The following is a 21,407-nucleotide window of genomic DNA, read 5'->3' on the forward strand; positions in this document are numbered from 1 at the left end:
GCACTCGAGCAACGCCCCGCCGTTCATTTTGCGCACGTTCCGCAATCCGACGGTGGCTACAAGACAATTGAGGTAGCCACATCGAGTGGGCTACCACGCCTCAGAAAAGCTGCTCCTCCAGCCGACATACTATCGAACCGGCCATTCACGCCGCAAGAAGCACTGTTTCACACCTGTCAAGATTCTCGAAACTTGGTGCTCAAACGACAAAGAAAATGGGCACCCGAACGCACTATACAGCTCTATGAAGTCACCGAGAACTCCGGGGGCGCTGTCCCAAACGGTGTGCAGGGTGTCAAGGCGGGACCCCTTACACATGGTCAGAGGCAAAATGAACGATACCAGACGCTGGATGGCGAGAACAGTCTGATTATTCTGGGCGACGACTGGAGAGGAACATGGTGCTGTCAGGGTACCTGCCAATTGTCAGTCCCAAAGGTGGGATATTTGGCTTTAATTTGGCCTGGCCATCCATATTCTATCGGCCTGTTTGCCGCAGTCGTATACGATCCTCCTCCTTGCGAGGTATTGTATACGGTATTCGACCCAGATGATCTTGAGCCGGATTCAGTGGTAGGGCCGAGCGAAGCAGAGGCTCCGCAGCAAGAAATGGGGATGGCGTGGTGCGTTGGCACGGGACCCAAATGTCCGGCACCGAAGACACCCGAAAGTTTCTGGTTTGGAAAGCGAGAGTACTATCAAATCAGCTGGGATACGGTGGAGAGGGCAAAACAAGACGAAGTCAAAGTTCTGTGTGAAGTCCTCAGAGACTCGTTGTATTGGAAGGATCGGTATAACTCGGGCTGTCGAACGTGCAGAACTGCATCCTGCGAATCCCCTAATAAGCGCTGGTCTACGGTGCACAAGGCCCTGACATGGAGGGACTGGGACTGATGCGCGTGAGGACGTAGATCGAAGAGGACGTAGTACAAATGTTCAGTAGCTCAAGATGCACTACATGTACTACTAGGACTTCAGGCGTCGTTTCTGAGTTATCATCTTGATCTCAAGTTCAATATGCCAGTTCTTGTATCCTTCCGGAAGGTATCTGCCTTACGCTTTGGTATGGTATTGAAGCCAACAACAAGGCCAGATACTTTTAAGAGGCGTATCCCGTTCTGGTGGTGAATTTCTTCCTTACTCAAATGATGCTAGAGCATGGAATTGACAAGCTTAGAGCTATTCCCAATCATCTTTGAAAAGCACCCAGACCGAGAACAAGAGGTTCTTGAGAAATTGACTTCAACCTCCTCACAGCAGAACATCTAAGCCGAGAATTGCCTACCTTTCTCCATAGCAGTGCATCGTGATAACAAGCCTCGCAAAAACGGAAGCATTGGCCAGGGCTCCCATCTGGTCAACCCCTTGACGAGCCTACCATGCTGCGATATCCAGTCAAATACATTCCATTGAGTCGACGCTTATACTTCCGCTACACGATTGGCAAAAACCTTGACAATGGGACACCAGCACTACTACGCCTACTCGAGTTCTTACACCACCAAATGTGATAACTGCAGCGCAGACGTGCCATATTAGTGATGGGTCCAAGTAAGAATGCAGAGGCGTGCACCAAAACGCATGCATTTTGCGTCGTGTGGGGGATTTACTAGACGACTGATAAGTAGAGGGTACTGAGAAATCTTGAAGAATAGCGGTGTTTTGAGTGTTTCTTTTGGAGAAGTATCCTACTGTAGACAGACTTGCTGTTCTTTAATCTAAATATGTTACTGAGTTTGGTGGCTAAACGCAGACACTCTTTTTTCTCATGGTGAGGACCGTTGTGAATGTCATTGACAAGTGTGAACTTTTGTATTAATTGACTGTCGTTTCGTAACCTCCACAACAGAAAACCAGGCCCCAGGCGAAATGCATGATCTTTTATCAACCTACTGCAAGTTCTTTTAAACTTGTGTTATATTTCTCAATTCTCCCCAGGACTTCAACTTCTCTCAGCTCGCAAACCCCTACCGAGACTTCTTTTCGAGCCGGGGTTGTAGCTAGACGTGCACATGTTTCCTGGTCTGGTTCCAGTAGCGCAGCGGTTGGTCGTATCCAGCGATTCGCAGAAATCCCCCTGGGGACAATCATCGTCGCTGTTGCAAGTTATACTCGAGTCTTCATAAGAAAAGTCGGAGATACAGTATTCCTGCCCTGTGAGGGAGGCTTGACAAACGCAGGCGTCGTTGCAGCCTCCGTTCGTGCTTTCGAGCAGGCTCGAATTGCAGCGCGGTGCAGCTATCGTATGTGCTGGGGGAGCGGCGCTTGAGGTGGATGAAGTTGTGGATGACGTTGCTGACTCTGTGGTGCTGGGCGTTGGGATGATTATTGTTGGACTGGCGGTTGTTGTAGGGATCGTGGTTGTTGATGAGCTGGCCGGTGCTGAAGGACTCATACTCTTCGAGGTGCTTGGAGTTGTTGTAGAGCTTGTCGTCGTCGTAGGCAGTGTCTTGGATGATGCAGCACATGCCTAGTATTGCAGTCAGCATTCCATTCACCATTGCTTCCGCCAAAACCCCGAGCAGCAACGTCGGAAGAAAGTTCAATGGCTGCCTTGTTCTCGCGGAGGCGTCTGACATCCAACCCAGAAATGTGGAGGTATTAACTTACCGTGGGTGCAGGCTGAATGCATGAGCACATCGTGGAGATTACATTGTCAGGTTGTTTCCTGCATTTCGACCAAGCATCGGCAGGTTTCATCGTACCCGACTTAGATGTTGGCGGTGCTGCTCCATTGTTGTTTGAAGTAGTGCATTTGACTGGAAACACGGCCTTGCAGAAGGCTTGCGCAACGGGGAAATCGCGTAGTGCTGGACTGAGCTCGCCGTAGATTCCAGTACAACACACGTTGGAAGCTGGAGCTTGAGCAGGACTTGTGATGGCGGTGGTTGACAACATCGATACCACCATGGAGATGGCGATTGAGAATCTTGACCTCATCTTGAGTACGTAAGATATACTAACATAGAGACAGATGAACATAAGAGACGTAGGAGATTGTCTCCTCAAGCTCAAGAGCAGAAAACGACGCTGTATATGTAAAACACATACTCGTACCACAGATGAGATACAAGGTGCCCCTTTCCAACAGACTGAGTTGAAGGCTGATGTTGCTCGCTAGATGTGTCTAGCTTCATGTGGAATACTGTTGGGAAATGACATCAATCGCCACAGTGGTTGATATAAGTCTATGCAGTGGCTTAAATGCGGCTGAATTTTACCTACCTGATGATCCCAGTGACGTTGTGAAATAGGACCATGTTGAGAAAATACAAGGGCACGAACGGGCACGAACGGGCACGAATAAGTCATCTACTGTTAGCGTCCCTTCGTTCAGTCCAGGTCTAGTTCGACCCACGAAGCCAAAACCGAGATCGACACATTAGGGAACCGCACTTGTTACGGCAGATCATTGTTACCAATTAAATGGAAGGCGGTCGCTGGTAGGGCATACGCTAAAGCAGCCCTCGTGGCCTAGCTCTTTACACAGCTGAGCAGCTAAACATAAGGTGCGGTCCGTCTAGAGAGTTCAAGTACTAGCAGTCAGGATGGCTTGTTTTCCTTGCGTTGGAACGCGGTAAGCTCTAGACTCCGAAAGCCTTGCATGAGAAGCGCTGTAGATCGATATCCCAATATGACAGTAACGATGGTAATGATCTTGTTGTTCAATGCTAGTACATGAAGATCTCAGCTTTGATGAGAAAACCTTCAAGATGCTCGAAGTTCGAAAGTTGTGCAATTGCATAACATGAATACCAGTTCGATAGCAGCCTATCGCTTGTCGGAACTCGGAACACGATCAAACTACTGAATCTCCTACTTGGTCACTCTATACTGTACGGTTTCCTTCATGGTCTTTCATGAGTGATAATTTTATCTGGACTTCCACTTTTGTGCATCTTTTGTCATGCCTCGGAGATCACACCAGTCCCAAGCAGGAGGGCTTGTCAAACTGGCGAGTCAAGGCCTCTGTGTGCCGCGATGCTATGCTGAAAGCTTCGACTTGGTTTGAGCGGTGGCGCTGCCCCTAGTGAGACCTAGATAGCAGCCTTAACATTTACTGGGGAGACAGTAAGTGACCACCTACAATCCGCTCTAGAATGGTTTGGATCCTAAAGCGTGTTGAGGTCTGGATTGACTGCGTTGCCCATGATTTTGTTTGGACCCAGGTGACCGCAACCTTGTGTAGGAAGTGAGACTGATAGAGCTCGGCGAGCATGTACTCAAGATTGAAACACTATCTATTTAGCTTAGCGACTATCAGATGACAGTTAGCGACTACATGATATCGGACCATCGCTGCGAGGCTTGGGACGAACGAGGTCGGCGCTCGCAAGTGGCGACAACAGCAATCGCAGACTTGGGATACGCACGCTGGTCGTCTGTAGTTCCGGTGTGTGGATTCGTGGCTTGAACGTGAAGCGGAATGAGCCTAAATGAAAGCCTTGAGTTCTCCCACGTGCCGGGCAGTGCAATGCCGGCAACATCTCCAGCCACGCTTCCCTTTCCTCGGCAGACGAGGAGGCAACGGGGCATCTTGAGGCCACACATGCGAAAGTCGGAAACAAGCGACGTGGCAATGCTCAATGAGGATGGAACCGTTATTACTGGGAGATCGAATTTGGATGCTGACGTTGGCGCTAAGACGCACCGCCAGTGCCGATCACATCTTCGTCCAGTCAGAGATGGGACCGCAATAGGCACCGACTTTAAAAGCAGTGATATTGCAGGTCGGACGTCAACGCCATCCAACAATACTCCAACGCATATGAGTTGCACGCGTAGGGCTGTCGCGGCTGTGCATATGCATTCCAAGCCTTGCATGCTCGAGATATCACCCGGAGCCGCTCCTCCGGATCCACACGGCCCTCGGATTCCTTTCGCGTCAGACTGCAATTCAGAAATGGGTCAGCTGGATAACTGAAGACTGGACTTCGATACTCACTTGAGCAAGATTCCCTGATCAAGAGGTAAAGATGACGTTGGCAAGTTCCTCCTCCTTCAACCTTCACGGAGCCGAACTGCGGAATCCGGGCGTCTCCACCCCTGTCGAGATCGCCGGGAGCGGCCCCCCGGGATGATTTTATGTGTCCGTGATTGGCCAAAACACGCCGTGGACCCCACTCCGGCCCGGGATCCACTTGGAATGCATCACGTGGGGGGTGACGTAAAGGTGGCCGCAAGTTCTCAACGCGGGAAAGTGCGTGCAGGCTGGCGTAATTTGCAGGTAGGCAGGTGCGACCCGAAAGCCGAACCCCCAACAAGTCACCAAAACGACTGACCTGACGTGCAGAAGCCGAAGTGGGCATCCTGAGCTCCTTGCTTTCGCCCAGGAAATACAAACTGGAGATTCGGAAACGTCGCCTCAGATACGCGGACACTACCCGAGGAAATGGCGACCCCTGAAATGCGACCCTGAGACCGTCTCCGTCTCTCCTTTTCCCGACGAACCTAAAAAGTTCCCATCTTCCCCCGTCAGGTCGCTGTCGCGTTTTGCCGGATGCGATCCCGTTGAACGACGCCCGCCGCTTGCATCATCCATTCGTACCACAACCCCTCCTCCGATTGCCGCCACGGCCGCGTACTACGCATCCGACCAACGGAGTATTGTACTACTGCCAGATCTCACTTGCTAGACTTTCTCCTTGCAAGATACCGCACCGACTGCGACAAGCTTCACGACACTCAAGCCTCCCGACTAACGACCGGCGTCAGCTCCGACTCTACCCCGAACAATCCGGACACCATGGCATCAACAGCGGCCGAGCCCAACGGCGGTACCCACGATCATGTCCTCCGACCGAGGCCGAAGAAGCCTCAACACTCACAACTCGCGAGAACTGTCAGCAATAGCTCCGTCGGCGAGCTCAATGGCATGACCCCGTTGTCGGAAACCGGCCAGACGAGCGGCACAACAAGGTAAGCCTCCCCTCTAGCTGGAGCCTCTGCCAACACAAAGCTGATTATCATCGTCGCAGTGGCCGCTCGACACCCGTTCCCGCCGATGCCCTTCCCTCCGTCAAGTCCTTGTCCTCGGCGCGAAAGCAAGCTCGCGCTGAGCAACGTCGACGAATCTTCCCCACCATCGAGTTCGCCAGCCGCGTCTCCCACTTCGATCCAAGCTCCGACTACCGCGATTTCCATGGCTTCTTCAACCTCTTCTGGATCGGTCTCGCCATCATGGCCATCACTACCATGCTGCGAAACATTAAGGATACGGGATACCCCATGCGCGTCCAGATCTGGACGCTCTTCACCATTAAGATCTGGCACTTGGCCATTGCCGACTTCCTCATGGTCGCGAGCACCTTGGTGTCCTTGCCGCTGCACCGAGTGTGGCGCGCCGCCCCGGCCAACAGCGCCTTCACGTGGAAGAACGGCGGCATGGCCGTCCAGAGCATTTACCAGGTCGTCTGGCTTGTCTTCTGGATCGCCGTGCCCTTCGTGCTTGAGTGGACCTGGACCGCGCAGGTGTTCTTGCTCTTGCACACCATGGTTCTGCTCATGAAGACGCACAGCTGGGCTTTCTACAACGGACACTTGAGCGAGACGGAGAAGCGCCTGCGCGATCTCGACGACCCCTCCACCGCGTCCAAGGACCCGGTCTACCTCTACCCGACCCCCGACAACCCGATGGGAACCGTCAGCAGTCCCAAGAATCGTGATGCGAAGGCCACCAGCTCTGACTCCGACTCCACGTCCACGTCCGACGAAATCGAACAGCTCCGCGAGGACCTTGCCCAAGAGCTCACCTCTCCCATGGGCAACACTGCCTATCCCCGAAACCTGACGTGGTCCAACTACTTCGATTACCTCCTCTGCCCGACCCTCTGCTACGAGCTCGAGTACCCTCGCACAGCCCGCATTGACTGGCAAAACCTCATCTCCAAGATCGTTGCCGTCTTCGGCTGCATTTCCCTCCTGACCGTCATCTCAGAGGAGTTTATCCTCCCAATTCTGACAGACGCCTCTTTGCGCCTCAATACGACCCCGGCCCCTCCCGTTTCCGAAGCGCTGCTCATCCTGGCAGAGAGCATCTCCTGGCTCCTCTTCCCGTTCATGCTCACCTTCCTCCTGGTCTTCCTCGTCATCTTCGAGTACGCCCTGGGCGCCTTCGCCGAGCTCACCCACTTCGCCGACCGCCACTTCTACTCCGACTGGTGGAACTCGACCGACTGGATGGAGTTCTCGCGCGAGTGGAACATCCCGGTGTACAGCTTCCTGCGCCGCCACGTTTACAGCGCGAGTCGCCCGCACATCGGCCGCTTCCCCGCCACCGTCATCACCTTCCTCATTTCCGCTATCGGCCACGAGATCGTGATGGCGTGTATTACGAAGAAGCTGCGCGGCTACGGATTCGTGGCCCAGATGTTGCAGTTGCCCATCGTCGTTCTGCAGCGCACCAAGTGGGTGCGCGGGAAGAAGACTCTTAACAACGTCTGCTTTTGGTGTTCCATGGTCATGGGACTTAGCATGGTAAGTAATTTCCCCCTCGCGAGGACTGTCCGTTTCAGAGCTAACCCCTGCCCAGATTTGTGCCCTCTACGTCTTGGTTTGAGAGTACCAGCATAGCACAGCATCGTCTTCTTAAGCACTTACTTGCATTGTTCCGCCAGACGTCTAGATCCGACGTCGGGGCCGGCTCGGGCCGTGTACATATATATCCACCACTCTGTATCATTATTGCTTTTGTCCGGGGGGACGGCGATCTCCCGGTCGGGTTTCTATTTCCGGCGTTTCTTAGATAGGTCTTATACCCCACAATATCTGATGTCTTTGGACATTTTTTCACTCATCTCTCCCTGGTCTTGGTGACGTGGTTCCGTCGTCTGTCCTGCCTTCTTGTAGATGTGTGAGCGGTCTAGTGGCGAGGAAGAGGCCGTAAAGACCCTCTTGCTGGCCAACTTGTTGCAGTGTTCTTCGCTGAAGTGAGAGAAGCGGGCTTCTAGGGACCTGCAGAGAGACTCAGGCAGTACTTGACGTCTGATCATGTGTCTCTATATCTATTTGGACCAAGTCAGACGGGTATAGAAAGTTCTGTTGAGGAGCGACGTCTCCAGATTGTGGTGTTATGTACACAGTCGACATGTGCTTCACACGAGTGACTAGATATCCCCGGCACACCCTGACCGTAGCATAGGTAGTTCATGGACATTTCGATTGAGCACACAGCAGCATCTTCCTACATTCAGGGGTCTCGCTTGGTCTTTCTAGACAGGTGTTCTACTCGTACTATGGAAACAGTCGTAAGAAGAAGGCTGTAGCTACATTTGGTGTTTGGGCACAGGCTTCCGCGCCAGATCCATACTCCGAGGGGCTCTCAGCTCTATGCTTACATGTTCTCTCTAACTGATGCCATAGGTGGCTTTTCTCGTAGACCGTATGCCACCTCAAACTCTGATAGCTCTTGTAGATGCGAAACAAGACTCGGACTTGATGCGTTGACGGTCCCTCCGAGGTAAATATCTTGTCCTGGCTTCGTGACCATGTCCATGACCTGAGCGGTAAATCGTAAAGTACAGGAGGTATTGGTAACATTTAAAAGAATATCAGGCTTTACATTCAAAGAACTCAGGAGTGATATTCCGTGTAATGCTGGCCAGGCCAGACGGACTTCACGATACCTATGGGTAATTGGTCTCGTGGTGAATGAATATGTATCTATCTATGTGGCATAACTGACTTATGCAAAACGAAGGAGTTATGTCTTTAAGGTGGCTTTGAGCAGCTGCCATATCGTCTTCGAAAGTTTTGACTTCGAGGAAGGAGCGACTTGACTTCCGCTTTGGTAAGGCAGTCTTGAAGGGCACCTTCCCTTCGAGCAGTCACGACTTCCAGCAGACGAAAGGCCTTGCTCCTGAAAGTTTCTCTTCCTGTGGTCCTTTCTAGAATCACCATCGACTTCATACATTCTTCCACTTGCCCTGCCAGCGAAACCAGCAAAGCTGCAGCTCGACACCCCTTTCGACGATACCTCCCCTATGTGGCCTCTCGTGTGATCTCGTCGACGATCGGGTGCCCGAGACCTTGAGAAGCTGATCTGATCTTCACGCGTGGCCTGGATGGAACGGTACTGGAACGCTTGATAAGCATGCGGGTGTCCATCAACAACGACCTAAGGATGGGTTACGCTACCCAACACGGACCCTACTAAGACGACAGACCAGGGAGCCTAGACGACATGTCTGCGGAATCTACAACACTCTCAACACGACATTCCAAATACCTATGAGCATGTCTGCAAGCCTCCTCGAAGTACATAGGCCCCCACGCTCTAGGCAATCGTCATCATTTGGGCCCGCTCCTGTGCTGGTCAAGCTCTCGCTGCCTTTGCCTGCAGCAGGGCACCGGGCCTCACGAGCAAAAGACCAACGAAGACTTGGTAGATTGAACACAGACCAGATTCTTGCCGAAGGAAGCTTCAACAGTTACCGCCATCGAGTGTCGAGGGTGGTCTCGCATCACCAGTTACTACCCTATCACCATCAGCTAGCCATAGGCCCTTGGCCTTTGGCCTGATAGACATACGTTCAGACCCAATGGGAGAATGGCCTGTACGTTCACCACAGTTCGCAACCCTCCTGAAGCTATGGTACACGAGTGAAGCTAACATTGTCGTCTGCCAGTCCACACCCGTCTGCAAGATACGGAAGTCGAGATTCCAAACCTAGACGCTACCAACATCCATCGCGTTTTCTACGACGATTTCGAGGTGACATCGGACTTGCAGGCGAACCATAACCCCGGATTGCATTTGAGGATGGAGCAGGTTAGGATCGGCAGTCCAGCAACTTCCGTGCATAGCCGGTGTCAAACGAACGAACTGTTTACTGGAATGGTTGCCAAGAGGCATCATCTGCGAGGTCGACAACGATTCTGTGTCACTTTCGGCCAGGCCATACCTCTTGCATTCTGCATTGACACACACGTCCGCAACTCCATCTACTCTGGGGTAACATCCCCCCTGGAGGGCTCCGGCAAACATCGCTCTCCGACTTGTCACCGGTAGAAGCCACCGGCAGCCTCGGTGAAGCTGGAACAACCGTCGTCGTCGCGGTTAGCATAGGTCTTTGGCGTGACGGGGACTTTGCGAAAGTACCCTATCTACCTTCCCAAAGGAACGAGGTGGGACTCTGTCGTCTTATCTTCCGGACCACTTCGATCCACGTATTTCAAAGACGGAACGCGCGCCGCAGTCAACAATGATCCGACTTGTCACAGTACGGCGAAGATATCCTCGTTCAGCTCGCGGCGTGGTCTGAGCTGATTTGGCACCTGTTGGGCAGATAAACGGGCGCCTCTTATCGCTTCGTGGCTGCCACACCTCAATTCTGACGTCCATCCCCAAATCGACGAAGCGGACATCATCGACAATCTGTAGCACAACTCAACGATGGGAAAAACTTTGCATTGGATGCATTCGAGAAGTTCCATGTTCCATGGAAAGCACTCTTTCACATCCGAAGAGTGGATAAGCCCCAGGCGATCACAAACGCCCAGAGCCACTCGGCTCGCGTGCCCTGAATGATGGATCCCGGGGACGACATCTACAGGCTGGTCTTGGTGGGATGGCGACATCAGCACGTCTTCGTGTCCTCAAGTCGTGCTTCAGGCACATCCCCGATGAAAATTGCGTTCATTGCTGGCAAATGTTTGACGGCATCGTCGTTCTCGCCGTGGATCTCACGGGGTTTGGTCGCCGGGAGGCAGTACCCACGTTGATATGGAGAGCAATTGCCGCATCGATTGCGGTCTCATTCGGCCGGGCATTTTCTACCGCTGTCCGGCTCAACGCCCTTGATTTCCCCGGTCCCCGACTGCAATCTGTCTTGGGAACACTCTGACAGTCAGACTGTTGTCAGCTGAAATTCATTTTAGGTTGACATGGAGCCCGCCGCCGGTTATCGTGCTCGCGAGACGCTCCGCAGGGGTTTCCTTGGCTGCACGGATTATGGGGTCGAAAATTCGAGAAGCGTGGTTGACACCCGGCACTTAACTGCAATGGGAGGCTTCGGCAACCTGCGTTGCATCCTCCGAGGACATGCAGCTGTATGCTAAGACGCAGACATACCGCTGTTTTCAGCAGCCTTCGGTGGCCTGCAGAGGCTGAAGAGTCGAAACGCTCTCTGTTGATGAGAGAAAGAGAGGCCTTTGGAGCAAGAGATCCCGTTGTTTGAGGTCGTCGATGCTTTGGCCACACCTCGGCCTTGACAGGAGAGCAAGGATATTATGGGCTGTGGTCCACCGGCCGAAAACATGTTGGCCAGCGGCCCCGCGTCCGCCAAAACCGCCCAATACTTCAGTTCAATGCCAATTTCACATAGCGGCTGGCATTTGAGTCTGAATCGTGGCGCTCCTAGACAGAGATCTCCTTTGTCTTGCGGCCAGTCCGTGGGAAATCGCCCCCAAGCCGCCTTCTTGGCCAGGTCCGCCGCCGGCTATTGGAAGTGGCTTAATGGCACATCCGTGATGGCAGCCTTCAACTTACTCAACGGGTTAGCCTTGAGCGGCGTTCGTTCGGATGTCTCTGACAGCATCACGGCCATTGGCCGTGCCCCCGGGGAGGCTTATCGGATGACACCAGTACGGCTTGGTGGAAGGCCGTTGGAACATGTACCAAGCTTCTACGGCGTTAGTCTTCCGCCCGCAGCACCTCCCCCAGCTTTTGTCGGACGGCTGGCCAAGCTGGCGTTGGTTGCTTGGCTAACCAAGGCCGAACAGCGAGAGGTACCCATCACTCATCCGCGACGGCGAGCGACGCCTTTCATCTGAGAAGCGATGTGGACCGAGGACCATGTCGGAAGGCTGCCCGGCCGGAAACCAGAGGACTCGACAGAGTTGATAAAAACACAACCCACGACTCCCACCGCGGCTTTTCCGAAAAGGGGGAGGGCCTAGTCGATAGGATACTGGCGAAGAAGGATGATGATTGGTGGTCTGAGTCAGGACTCAGTCATTGGCGTCTTTTAGGCCGGCCAGGTCACTTTCACACCTTCTTAATCCAGAACTGTGGTGGCACCATTGTCACGATTCCCCGCCTCCTAGCCACCCTGGAAATTGGAATTGCTGGTCCGCCTGTGTCTTTCGCGGTGCGCTCCAACCACTTTCTCACAGCCCTACCGCAGCATGTCGACATGCTACCCATCACCCATTGGATACACTTGGGACGAAATCCTGGGGGTCTCCTGGACCAGCGCCGGAGACCAGAGGCTGGACGCAGTAGGGCGAACTGGGAGCGGCGCCGGCGCTGGTACGCGATGCGATGCTTACCCACTGAACCAACCACACAGGATGAACCAACCGACTTCCACCCCCCAGCTTGTTCCTCGTTCTCGATAGGAACCCGTCCCTCCAGGCTCTCCCATCCGAACTGTTCAGGGCCCCCCAAATCTCCTCTCGGTCAAATTGGCCGCCAGCGCCCGCTCCGAAGCAGCGAGAGCGGTCGTGAATGGTTCCCCATTCGTTTAGCAGACGCCCGGACTGGGAGACTACCAGAACTTCATTGGCCATGTAACGCTTCTTCCCCCCCTTCGCGCAGCTCCACGGACCCAGCTGCTGCTCTGCTGCTAGAGAGGCCCTCTTATCATTGAGAGGAAGAGCTGCCCCCCAAGGGGACGGGATACGGGCTTGTTCTACCCATGTGCCACGCTCGCTTTCCTTGTTAAGGAAATTAGGCGAAGGAACTTTTGCCTGCAGCTTTCACCACACGGAGGAACTTGGCGACCGCCGACCAATACCAGCTCAACAGCGGAAAGTGGTCTTCGTCGTCGAGACAAGTAGAGAGAGAGAGTGAGAGCGCGAGAGAGCCCTACCATAACGGCGAGACGTGCTGCTTTTGCATCTGGAGTCATGGTGACGGCTCCCCCATCCTTCTTCTTTACAGGAGACAACATTGCCTGCCGTCTGTCTGTCAGTCCAATTCTGACCCGTCCGATCCAGCCCAGTCCAGGTCCTTTCGCCTTTCTTCCAGCGGTTTTGTTCCTGTCCTTGTCCTAATCCGACCTGTCAAGCCAGACAGAGCCTGACCTTTCCCGACCAGTGCCAGTCCAACCGTCTCAGGCTCTCGCTCAGTCTTTAATCTTTTCGAATCGGTTACCACACTGGACCATGACGCTTTCTCCTCTGCCGCTCTATTTTTAACTTGGCAGCCAGAGAGACAGAGAGGCTTTCTCTTTTATGTGGCGACGATCATGGGCACTTTTGTTCGGTCTCCTCCCACGCTCTCGTCTTTCATTTGAAGGCCCAGTGGCAGCCCCCTCCATCTGACGGCAATTGATGCTTGCCTTGCCACCAGGGCAGCGCGCTGGGCTTCTTGGATGAATCGCATTCGACGACACGAGGCACCTGTCCTACCGAGGAGCTTTGACTCGTCCGAGTCTTGAACTCAACAGCCAGCGGTCCGAACCTCTGCTCCATCGGGGGACGGACGCGGCCGCGATGTTCAATCATTCTGGGGACAAGCCCCGCGGTGCTCCCTCTGGTTCAGGATACGGAGGCAGTCAGCATGGCCTCACTCTCAACACATCAGGTCAACCATATCCCAGGTTTGGCATGCCGCAAGGCATCGGCGGCTCTTCAACATGCCCGCCGCAACAGCAACAGCAGCAGCAGAGGGATTTCTCCTCGTCAATGGAATGGACCACGCCTGGCGCGCAACAGGCGCGCTTCAACGCCGGCCCCTCGATGAGCCATGTACCACAACAGCAACAGAACGACGGGATGGAGCTCGACGAACTTAGCCCTGCTGGGCCCGGAGTATCAAATTTGATCGCTCGGTTTGAAGGGAAACGTGCTGCACCGCCGAGCAGTAGCAGGGTCATGAGTCCGATGAGTTCTGTCGCAAGCCCGACAATCGCGAGCCCGTCATCGGCGCATTTTGGCAGCATGCACGGCAGCATGCATAGCGCAACGAGCATGAGTGCTTCTGCTTCAGGGATGAGTAGAATAACAAGTCCTGTCGCCAACAGCCCAGCAACGCCCAATTACTTTCGTGCCCCGGAGTCATATCGTCCACCAGTGCCTAGGAGTACCAAGCCCGTGTTAGATCGGGCGCCGTCTAACATCCCGTTATTCACACCGGATCAAAGATTTGGTGACGGAAACAATCGTTCTGGTCCTTCGAACCCCGCCCCGCCAACGCAACCTCAGCAGCCTCAACAACCTACCCAACCTCAGCCTGTCGCTTTCAGTTCACAACCGAATACATTCAGCTCATCACAACAGAACACGTTCAACTCATCACAGCAGAATACGTTCAACTCATCACAACAGAACACGTTCAACTCATCGCAACGGAACACGTTCAACTCATCACAGCAAACTAACTTCAACAATTCATCGCAACCTGATCCTTTTGCTTCATTACTACAGGGCTTCGGTTCGTCGCAACAGAGTCCATTCGGTTCGTCGCAACAGAACACCTTCAACTCTTCATCGAATACATTCAGCCCGCCACAGACTACTTTCAGTCCTCCTCCAAATGCCTTCAGCCCGCCTCCTCAGCCATTCAGCCCGGGTCCGTTCAGTCCCGCACCCACGCCGTTCAGCCCGGCAACGTCGTCATTCAGCCCGGCACCAACACCTGCCCCAACTCTTGTGCGTCCGACCCCAAGTGGGATGCAAACGCCGTTTGGCCCTCCACCATCAACATCATTCCCGGTACGTGCCAACACAGCGTAGAAAGCTTATCTTCTGACTCCTTGCAGGGCCAAGCCAGACAGCCCAGCGTCGCACCACCACCACCCACGCCCAAGCCAGCAACAGGCAGTCGGCCGTCGCGAGAGCAGGTCCCCGCCGAGGCATGGGAGTCGTTCAAGCTAACCATCAAAACATTGTATTTGGAGGAGAGGAGACCCCTCAAAGAAGTCATGCAGATCATGGCTGATCAATATGGCTTCCAAGCAACGTAGGTCTAACAATCAATGTAACACAGACACACCATCTCACCATCGCAGGCCCAAGATGTACAAGACACGGTTCTCTCAGTGGGGATTTGTCAAGAATAACACCGAAGACGAGGTGAAGAGGTTGCTCTCGATGAAGTTTCAACGCGACGCCGAGGGCAAGGTCTCCGAATTCGTTCGAAACGGCAGGGTCGTCAACTTGGGCACGTATCTCAAGAGGAAAGGAGTTACCGAATACGATCTCGTCGACTTCGAAACGCCAGCTCAGCTTCCGGCGTATGTGCGATGCCGTACCCCGACACCGCCCCCCGCTCCGGGCTATCTGCAGTCACCAGACTTGATCCGAGCGCAGGAAGCCATCGTCGGGAACATGAGGAAGGCGTTCTTGCATTGTCGCCAGTTCGAGGTCGAGACGGACCGCCAGATTGGATGGACATCGATTATGCTATGGGGCGCCGGCTCCAGCGACATGTTTGCCGATGCCAACAAGAAGTTCGAGAAGGGTGAGCACGATGCAGGCGGCCACTTGTTGATGAGGGCTTTCAAACGTTTGGAGATGGACCTGAAGCAGCTTTCACCCCAAGGTATCCAGGAGCTGCTCTTGGGAATGGTACACCGCGACGCCGGCATGATGACTGCGCTATGCAAGTACCTGGCCGCTTACTCGACGACCAACTTCGAACGATCGCATCCTCTTCGACAGACTTTCTCGACATTATACGAAGTGCAACAGAAGCACGGCCCGATCACGCTTTCCGAGCTGGTCTGGGGCTGCATTCCGACTATTGCCGAAGAACTCGAGGCCATCTACGGACGACGACACCCCTATGTTGCGAGGACATGGATCGATCTGGCCATATTCTATAATCACGCCAACCCCGAGAGGCTAGAGAAACTGCTGACGGAACTTCAACCAATGAGGAGACAGATTGCAGGTCGCCATGGACAGGGCAGCGCGGAAGACCTGTCGCTTCGCTACGCTGTCGTGCAGCTACTGCAAGCAGCGTGGCCAAACGGCGAGTCGACCCGGCTGGAAGCGTTGGATTTATGGAATACGATGAAGGACGCCGGCCTCGTCTTCCCGGTTCGCGGCGCAGAACACCACACATTTTGCTTCCACAGCCCTTTGAAGATCGATCCCTGGGACAGACGATGCAGAGACCGTTACAGCGTTGGCGTTCAGTTCTTCCAGCAGCACTGCGGTATCAAGGTGCTGCCGTACTTCGAGGAGGACATGCATTACACGGAACACGCCCCCGACTCGCACTCGGCGTTGGCAGCGGCTTTGGGCCACATGGCGCCTTCCAAGTTCTCACTCATCTAGTTGGACCCGCGTGTTACGCCCAGCTGCGACGAGACGAAACGACGATATCGTTTACCTACGACGAGCCACGGACAAGTGGCATTTCATATACTCAAAATATTAATTCGACAAAAGATGCTACGATGCGACGGCCGCAAAACGCCAGTTCGAGCAGGCAAACGAAGGCGATTACCCGGGTTGTCAGGATGGGATCAATGATACCTCAATCAAGGAGACGAGAGGGCGAATGGAATTTTCGGAGTATTGGGTTCAGGGCATAACGTCACGAATACATCGTGGCCGGCGTCAAGGGTTTCCGATTCCAACACTACAGCGAGCACACGTATTTTCTTTTTCTTCTACCCTGGAATGACACTGTACAATAGCACTTATCAATTGCGGAGGAGAGGATGACCCGATACCACGATACCAGAGGGGATGGGGACGAGGTTGGGGACAGAGATCAATGGAAAGAGATGAAACGACCAACCCGAGACACACGAACGGTTTTCGGTTTTCCGACATGAAGGACGTCGACGACGATGAGCGTCTGGCGATGGAAGTGAGATGAAGGACGAGAAATTGTGGGGGAGATTGGCAGCGCCAAACCGAATCTGACGGATAAGAAACCAACCAACCGAGCCGAATGCCCTGATCAGGCCGATCTGCGCATCTTGGGCGAGTCCCCAGACACGACGAATACGGAGACGAGGGGAGGCTTCCCGAGGCCCTGGGCATGACGCGATAAGAGATTCCCACTTAGTCCGGCGACTCTGTCAGCTGTCTCGTCGACGGGCTACTCCGAACGGTCGCTGGCGCCCTGCTGCAGCTGTATGCATGCAGAAAGCAGCAACGTGCAGATGGGTGCAGCGGCGGTGTGGGTTTTCCAGCAGTTGATGCCAGATGCGCACGACTGATGGCCCACGTACGAAGCAATGCACCACGTTCAGCCGTCAGCCTGTCTCTTGGCTCTGGAAGTCAGGTCGCTCTCGGTTTTGGGCTCTTTCGGATCAGGTTCCGAATTGCTCGCCACGCAGATCGATCTTGGGCATCCCGTCTCTGGGAATCATCAAAGTTGAAATCTACAAAGATATCTATCTATCCGGCTATCTTGATGCCTCACCCGCACTTTGATGCCTTTTCCGCCAACCTGGTCGACGAGGCGGGGAACGGGAACGCCGCCGGCCGAGTGATGAAGCGCACCCTACGAATAATTACGGATTACTCTCAATCCCGTGTTGCTGACGGGGTTCAGCTCCGGCGCGACTCGACTCCACTGAGGGGGTCTTGGAAAACCTCCGTTGAGTGTACAAACAAACAAACAAACCAAACAATGGAAACTTCACCAGTTGAACAGACAAGAACCTGTCCATATCATCTTGCCCACTTACCCAATGTCTCGACATGTGCTTTACTGACTTCTGCCCGTCGCCGTCCCCACGCCAGTCGGGGAACCCCCAATTCCTCTTACACATCACTGAGCCCTGATTCGCGACTGGACACAAGGGTTTTTAGAGCCACAGATGACGAGCTAAGGCGCCGTCCTGTCGCGAGCGCGAAAGTTTGGGTAGCGAGCCGTCCAACCTCATCTCGTCATTTCCGGTCTTGATGCTGTTTTTTCCCGCCCTTGTTATTGAGAATTGACATCTTAAGGCGAAATTTATTGCACTGCAAATTTTCCCACCTTACATCGAACAGCCCAGGCCTCGGTCCGTGTTGTCCCCCCCTGAAGCCGGTATTGACGTGGGGCCGTTGCGAGGTTCATCCTTTCATTGTTGGGATGAGGGCATGAAGTCCGAAAAAGAGCGCCGGGACTTTGTTTAGTTCGCCTGACTGCCGCGAGAACCTGATACGGAGTGAATGGAATACCTCGAGGAGCAACCATTTCCGCGGCCACTTGTTTCGAGGATGGGCATTGTTTTGTCCCTTCGGCTGCATCCGGAGACTGGGCGGTTCGGGGGGCTTGAGCTTGGCGCTGGCTAGTGCTGGCGTCCCGGGAGGAAAAAAGAAGGGTCTTTGATCTGGATTTTGTTCGAGTTGGGGGGATGATCTGCGTTGTTTTTGGGGGTTGGTTCGTGGGTGTGATCGAGATTTGGAGATGTTGCCGAGCCCAGTGGAACGGCCTCTTCCTCTTTGAAGCGGTTGGATTGATTTGATCACGTTCAAGTTTAGCTGCTACCGATGCGCGGTTGGTATCTCGCCGCGTATGGAGACTCAGTCCCGGACCGTTGATCCACGGCCAGTGCCGACGCCATCGAGCATCACCGACTACATCGCGAAGTCACTACACACTCTCGACTCAACTGCAGTATTTCGCGGGGAGTTTCTACATGGCTCTGAACCAAGGGATGTTCAATGCCGTCGAGCTTAGCAGCCTAAGCCCGTCGTTACAGAATGCGCCCTCGCATCCCGAACCGGAACCTCGGCGCCGCATTATGGTTAGTTGCGACAGCTGTCATGGGAAGCCGCTGTATCAGGGTATCGTCTCGAGTCCGATCGAGTGAAAGAAGAGATGTTATTTCGGGCTGCTGCGCGCCGGGTCTGGATGTCTTTCCCACGTGCGTGGCTTTTTGATGTGAAGACGCTGTCGCGGCTGTGTCGGTTTGTTCCTTTGAATGCCACCCGACGTCTCTTGGAGGCTTACGGATTTCCTGTTTGGATTGAATCCCGACAACAGGGTGAGGCGGGCTGGCATGGTCGTTTTTATTGTTTCTTTCCGTCCAAAGTGAGTATGGAGGCGGTGACGGTTGGGAGTTTCGTCTTTGACGTTGCAGATGGCTGGAGACGGCGTCGTCGAGGCTTCTCTCTGGCCGGTGGATGGGTCTGGTATATAGATGCCCTGAGGCTATTCAGGCCTGACGCCGAGGGGATTCTGACCTGTTTCTGTGTGCGTGTGGATTTGTCCCAGGTGTCCGTGAAGAGCTTCCTGTGCTCTCAGTACTCTCTCTTTTTGATTATTGCCATTCTTTTGGGGAATCCGAGCTGATGCATCGGTGACCACACACACTCTCTCTCCCATCATGAGGTTGACCAAGAAAGAGCCGGCGCAGGCGCAGGCGCAGGTTTACCAGTCCATCGACCCAACAAGTAAGTAAACCACGCCAGAGGTGCCTCTCAGTATCTCGTGAACTGACCCCCCGGCACAGGAGCCACCAACGCAAAGAAGAAACCCTTCTACGTAAACCTCACCTCCCTCATCGCCCTCCTCATCGTCTCCCTCGGCCTCATCGCGCTCGTGGCCTGCATGAACCGCGCCCTCCCCGACGGCTCCAAGTCGACGTACCAGGTTCCCGGGGAGGGGAGGATCGATAGGAGGCAGGAGGCATTGTGGAATGCGATGAACGTCCGCGGGGAGGTTCGAGGGAGGAAGAGGGAGGAGGTGGAGGTGGAGAGGAGGCAGGTTTGTTATTACTCGTTCGATCCGACGGGGACGGGGGCGACGTTGGTCTGTCCGCCTACGCCGACGGGGGGGCTGGTGCCGCCTGTTACGACGCCGGTTACGGATTCGGGGCCGGGGAGTTCGACGCTGACGCCGGTGTTGACGTCGCCGACGTTGACGCCGACGTTGACGCCGACGACGTCTTCGGTGATTACGACGGTGGTTACGACGTCAACGACGAGTTCGTTCAGTTCGTCCAGTTCGTCGGTGTATGTGACTCCTTCGTCTTCCTCGTCCACGCTGGTGGTATCATCGTCAACGAGCTCGTCTTTGAGCTCTTCGCCGATTTCCACGGTATATGTCGCTCCTTCGTCATCTTCCAGCTCTTCGTCGAGTTCTTCGTCAAGTTCCTCAGTATATGTCGCTCCTTCGTCATCTTCGAGTTCACTGCCACCTTTACAGCCTTCATCGTCGTCATCTCCTTCTTTCTCGTCATCGAGTTCGGTTGTTTTACCGCCGACGACTTCGACGTCTAGCACGTCTATTTATGTTTCGACGTCGAGTAGTATTCCGATACCGCCCAACACCTCGACATCCATCAGCACGTCTTCGACAACGAGCATTTCATCGATAAGCAACGCTTCTTCGACTACAGTCTTTTCCGCGAGCAGTTCTTCGTCGAGCAGTTCTGCATCGAGCAGTTTTTCATCGAGAAGTTTTTCATCCAGCAGTTCTTCGTCGAGCAGTTCTTCTACCAGCAGTCTTTCGTCCAGCAGCTCTTCATCTAGCAGCTCTTCATCAACAAGCAACACTCCTTTGATCAGCAGTTCTCCATTATCGACAAGCAGTATCACATCCGACTCAACCATTTCATCATCCCCCACGAGTACGGTTTCAACGAGTGAAAGCTCAACGACCACCGACACGTTTTATGATCCCACAACGACGATTATTTTGACGAGCACTGCTACGACAAGCGTGACGTTGACGAGTACTTCGTTGAGTAGTAGTTCTTCCAGTACTTCTCTATCGGACACGACGTCGAGTGGTACTTCCAGTGCCTCCTCGTCCTCTGATACGTCAGCGAGCGAGACTTTGACGACGACCACGCCGAATATACTTACGTCGTCGAGCAGAACTTCATCCAGCATTTCTTTGGCGGAAACGACATCCAATACGCCTACGAGCGAAAGTTTGACGACGAGCTTGGATACTAGCTCTGCGTCGTCAAGCACTGGCTCAGAGACGAGCCCAGGGACGAGCTCAGAGACGAGCTTAGAGCCAAGCTCGATCACGACTTCGGACGTTACTACGAGCACCGATTTGGAGGCGAGTTCAACCACGGCGTCACAGATCTCGGAGACTAGTTTGGATACGACCTTGGAGACGATTTCGACGACGATATCAGAGATGAGCTTGACTATGACGCCGTTGAGCAGCTCTGCCACCACGTTAGAGACGAGCAGTTCGGTAATCACGTCAGAGACTGGGTCGATCACCACTTCAGATGCGACTTTCGCCCCGACTTCCGTCGTTGTGACTTCGCAGGGAATTCTGACCACGACTCCAGAGAGTAATTCTACGACAAGCCTGGGAGTTAATTCAAGCTCAGTTTCAGAGACGAGTCTAGTTTCCACCAGTTTCATCTCAAGCCAGTCGGGAACGTCGGGGACTGTTGCTTCGACTGAATTGGGTACTGCGACTCCCAGTACCACGCGCCCCATCACCTCGAGTTCCACCATCACGACATCCATCACCAGGAATCCCACAACTACGATATCCATCATCAAGACACCTATTGCCACAACTAAACCTACAACGA

General features: G+C 54.0%; 4 protein-coding genes across 4 annotated transcripts; 2 read left to right on the top strand and 2 right to left on the bottom strand.

Moving 5' to 3' along the window:
- Window positions 1–2,120: 2,120 nt before the first annotated feature.
- On the bottom strand, window positions 2,121–2,910 carry CkaCkLH20_10401 (uncharacterized protein; the record flags this gene model as incomplete). The annotated part of the gene is made up of 2 exons (XM_038893115.1): window positions 2,121–2,470; window positions 2,706–2,910. 2 exons carry the CDS (start codon window positions 2,908–2,910, stop codon window positions 2,121–2,123), a joined length of 555 nt encoding a protein of 184 aa, XP_038741525.1.
- Window positions 2,911–5,746: 2,836 nt separating this feature from the next.
- CkaCkLH20_10402 (uncharacterized protein) lies at window positions 5,747–16,227 on the top strand (the record flags this gene model as incomplete). The annotated part of the gene is made up of 6 exons (XM_038893116.1): window positions 5,747–5,919; window positions 5,979–7,476; window positions 14,224–14,401; window positions 14,458–14,658; window positions 14,713–14,905; window positions 14,955–16,227. 6 exons carry the CDS (start codon window positions 5,747–5,749, stop codon window positions 16,225–16,227), a joined length of 3,516 nt encoding a protein of 1,171 aa, XP_038741526.1.
- A 2,999-nt stretch (window positions 16,228–19,226) lies between these two features.
- CkaCkLH20_10403 (uncharacterized protein) lies at window positions 19,227–20,373 on the top strand (the record flags this gene model as incomplete). Its single annotated transcript, XM_038893117.1, has 4 exons — window positions 19,227–19,293; window positions 19,353–19,479; window positions 19,569–20,115; window positions 20,188–20,373. 4 exons carry the CDS (start codon window positions 19,227–19,229, stop codon window positions 20,371–20,373), a joined length of 927 nt encoding a protein of 308 aa, XP_038741527.1.
- Window positions 20,374–20,514: 141 nt separating this feature from the next.
- CkaCkLH20_10404 (uncharacterized protein) lies at window positions 20,515–21,051 on the bottom strand (the record flags this gene model as incomplete). Its single annotated transcript, XM_038893118.1, has 2 exons — window positions 20,515–20,655; window positions 20,710–21,051. 2 exons carry the CDS (start codon window positions 21,049–21,051, stop codon window positions 20,515–20,517), a joined length of 483 nt encoding a protein of 160 aa, XP_038741528.1.
- Between the last annotated feature and the right edge of the window lie 356 nt (window positions 21,052–21,407).

Source organism: Colletotrichum karsti (genome assembly GCF_011947395.1).
Source record: "Colletotrichum karsti strain CkLH20 chromosome Unknown Scaffold40, whole genome shotgun sequence".
NCBI classification, from domain to species: Eukaryota; Fungi; Ascomycota; class Sordariomycetes; order Glomerellales; family Glomerellaceae; genus Colletotrichum; species Colletotrichum karsti.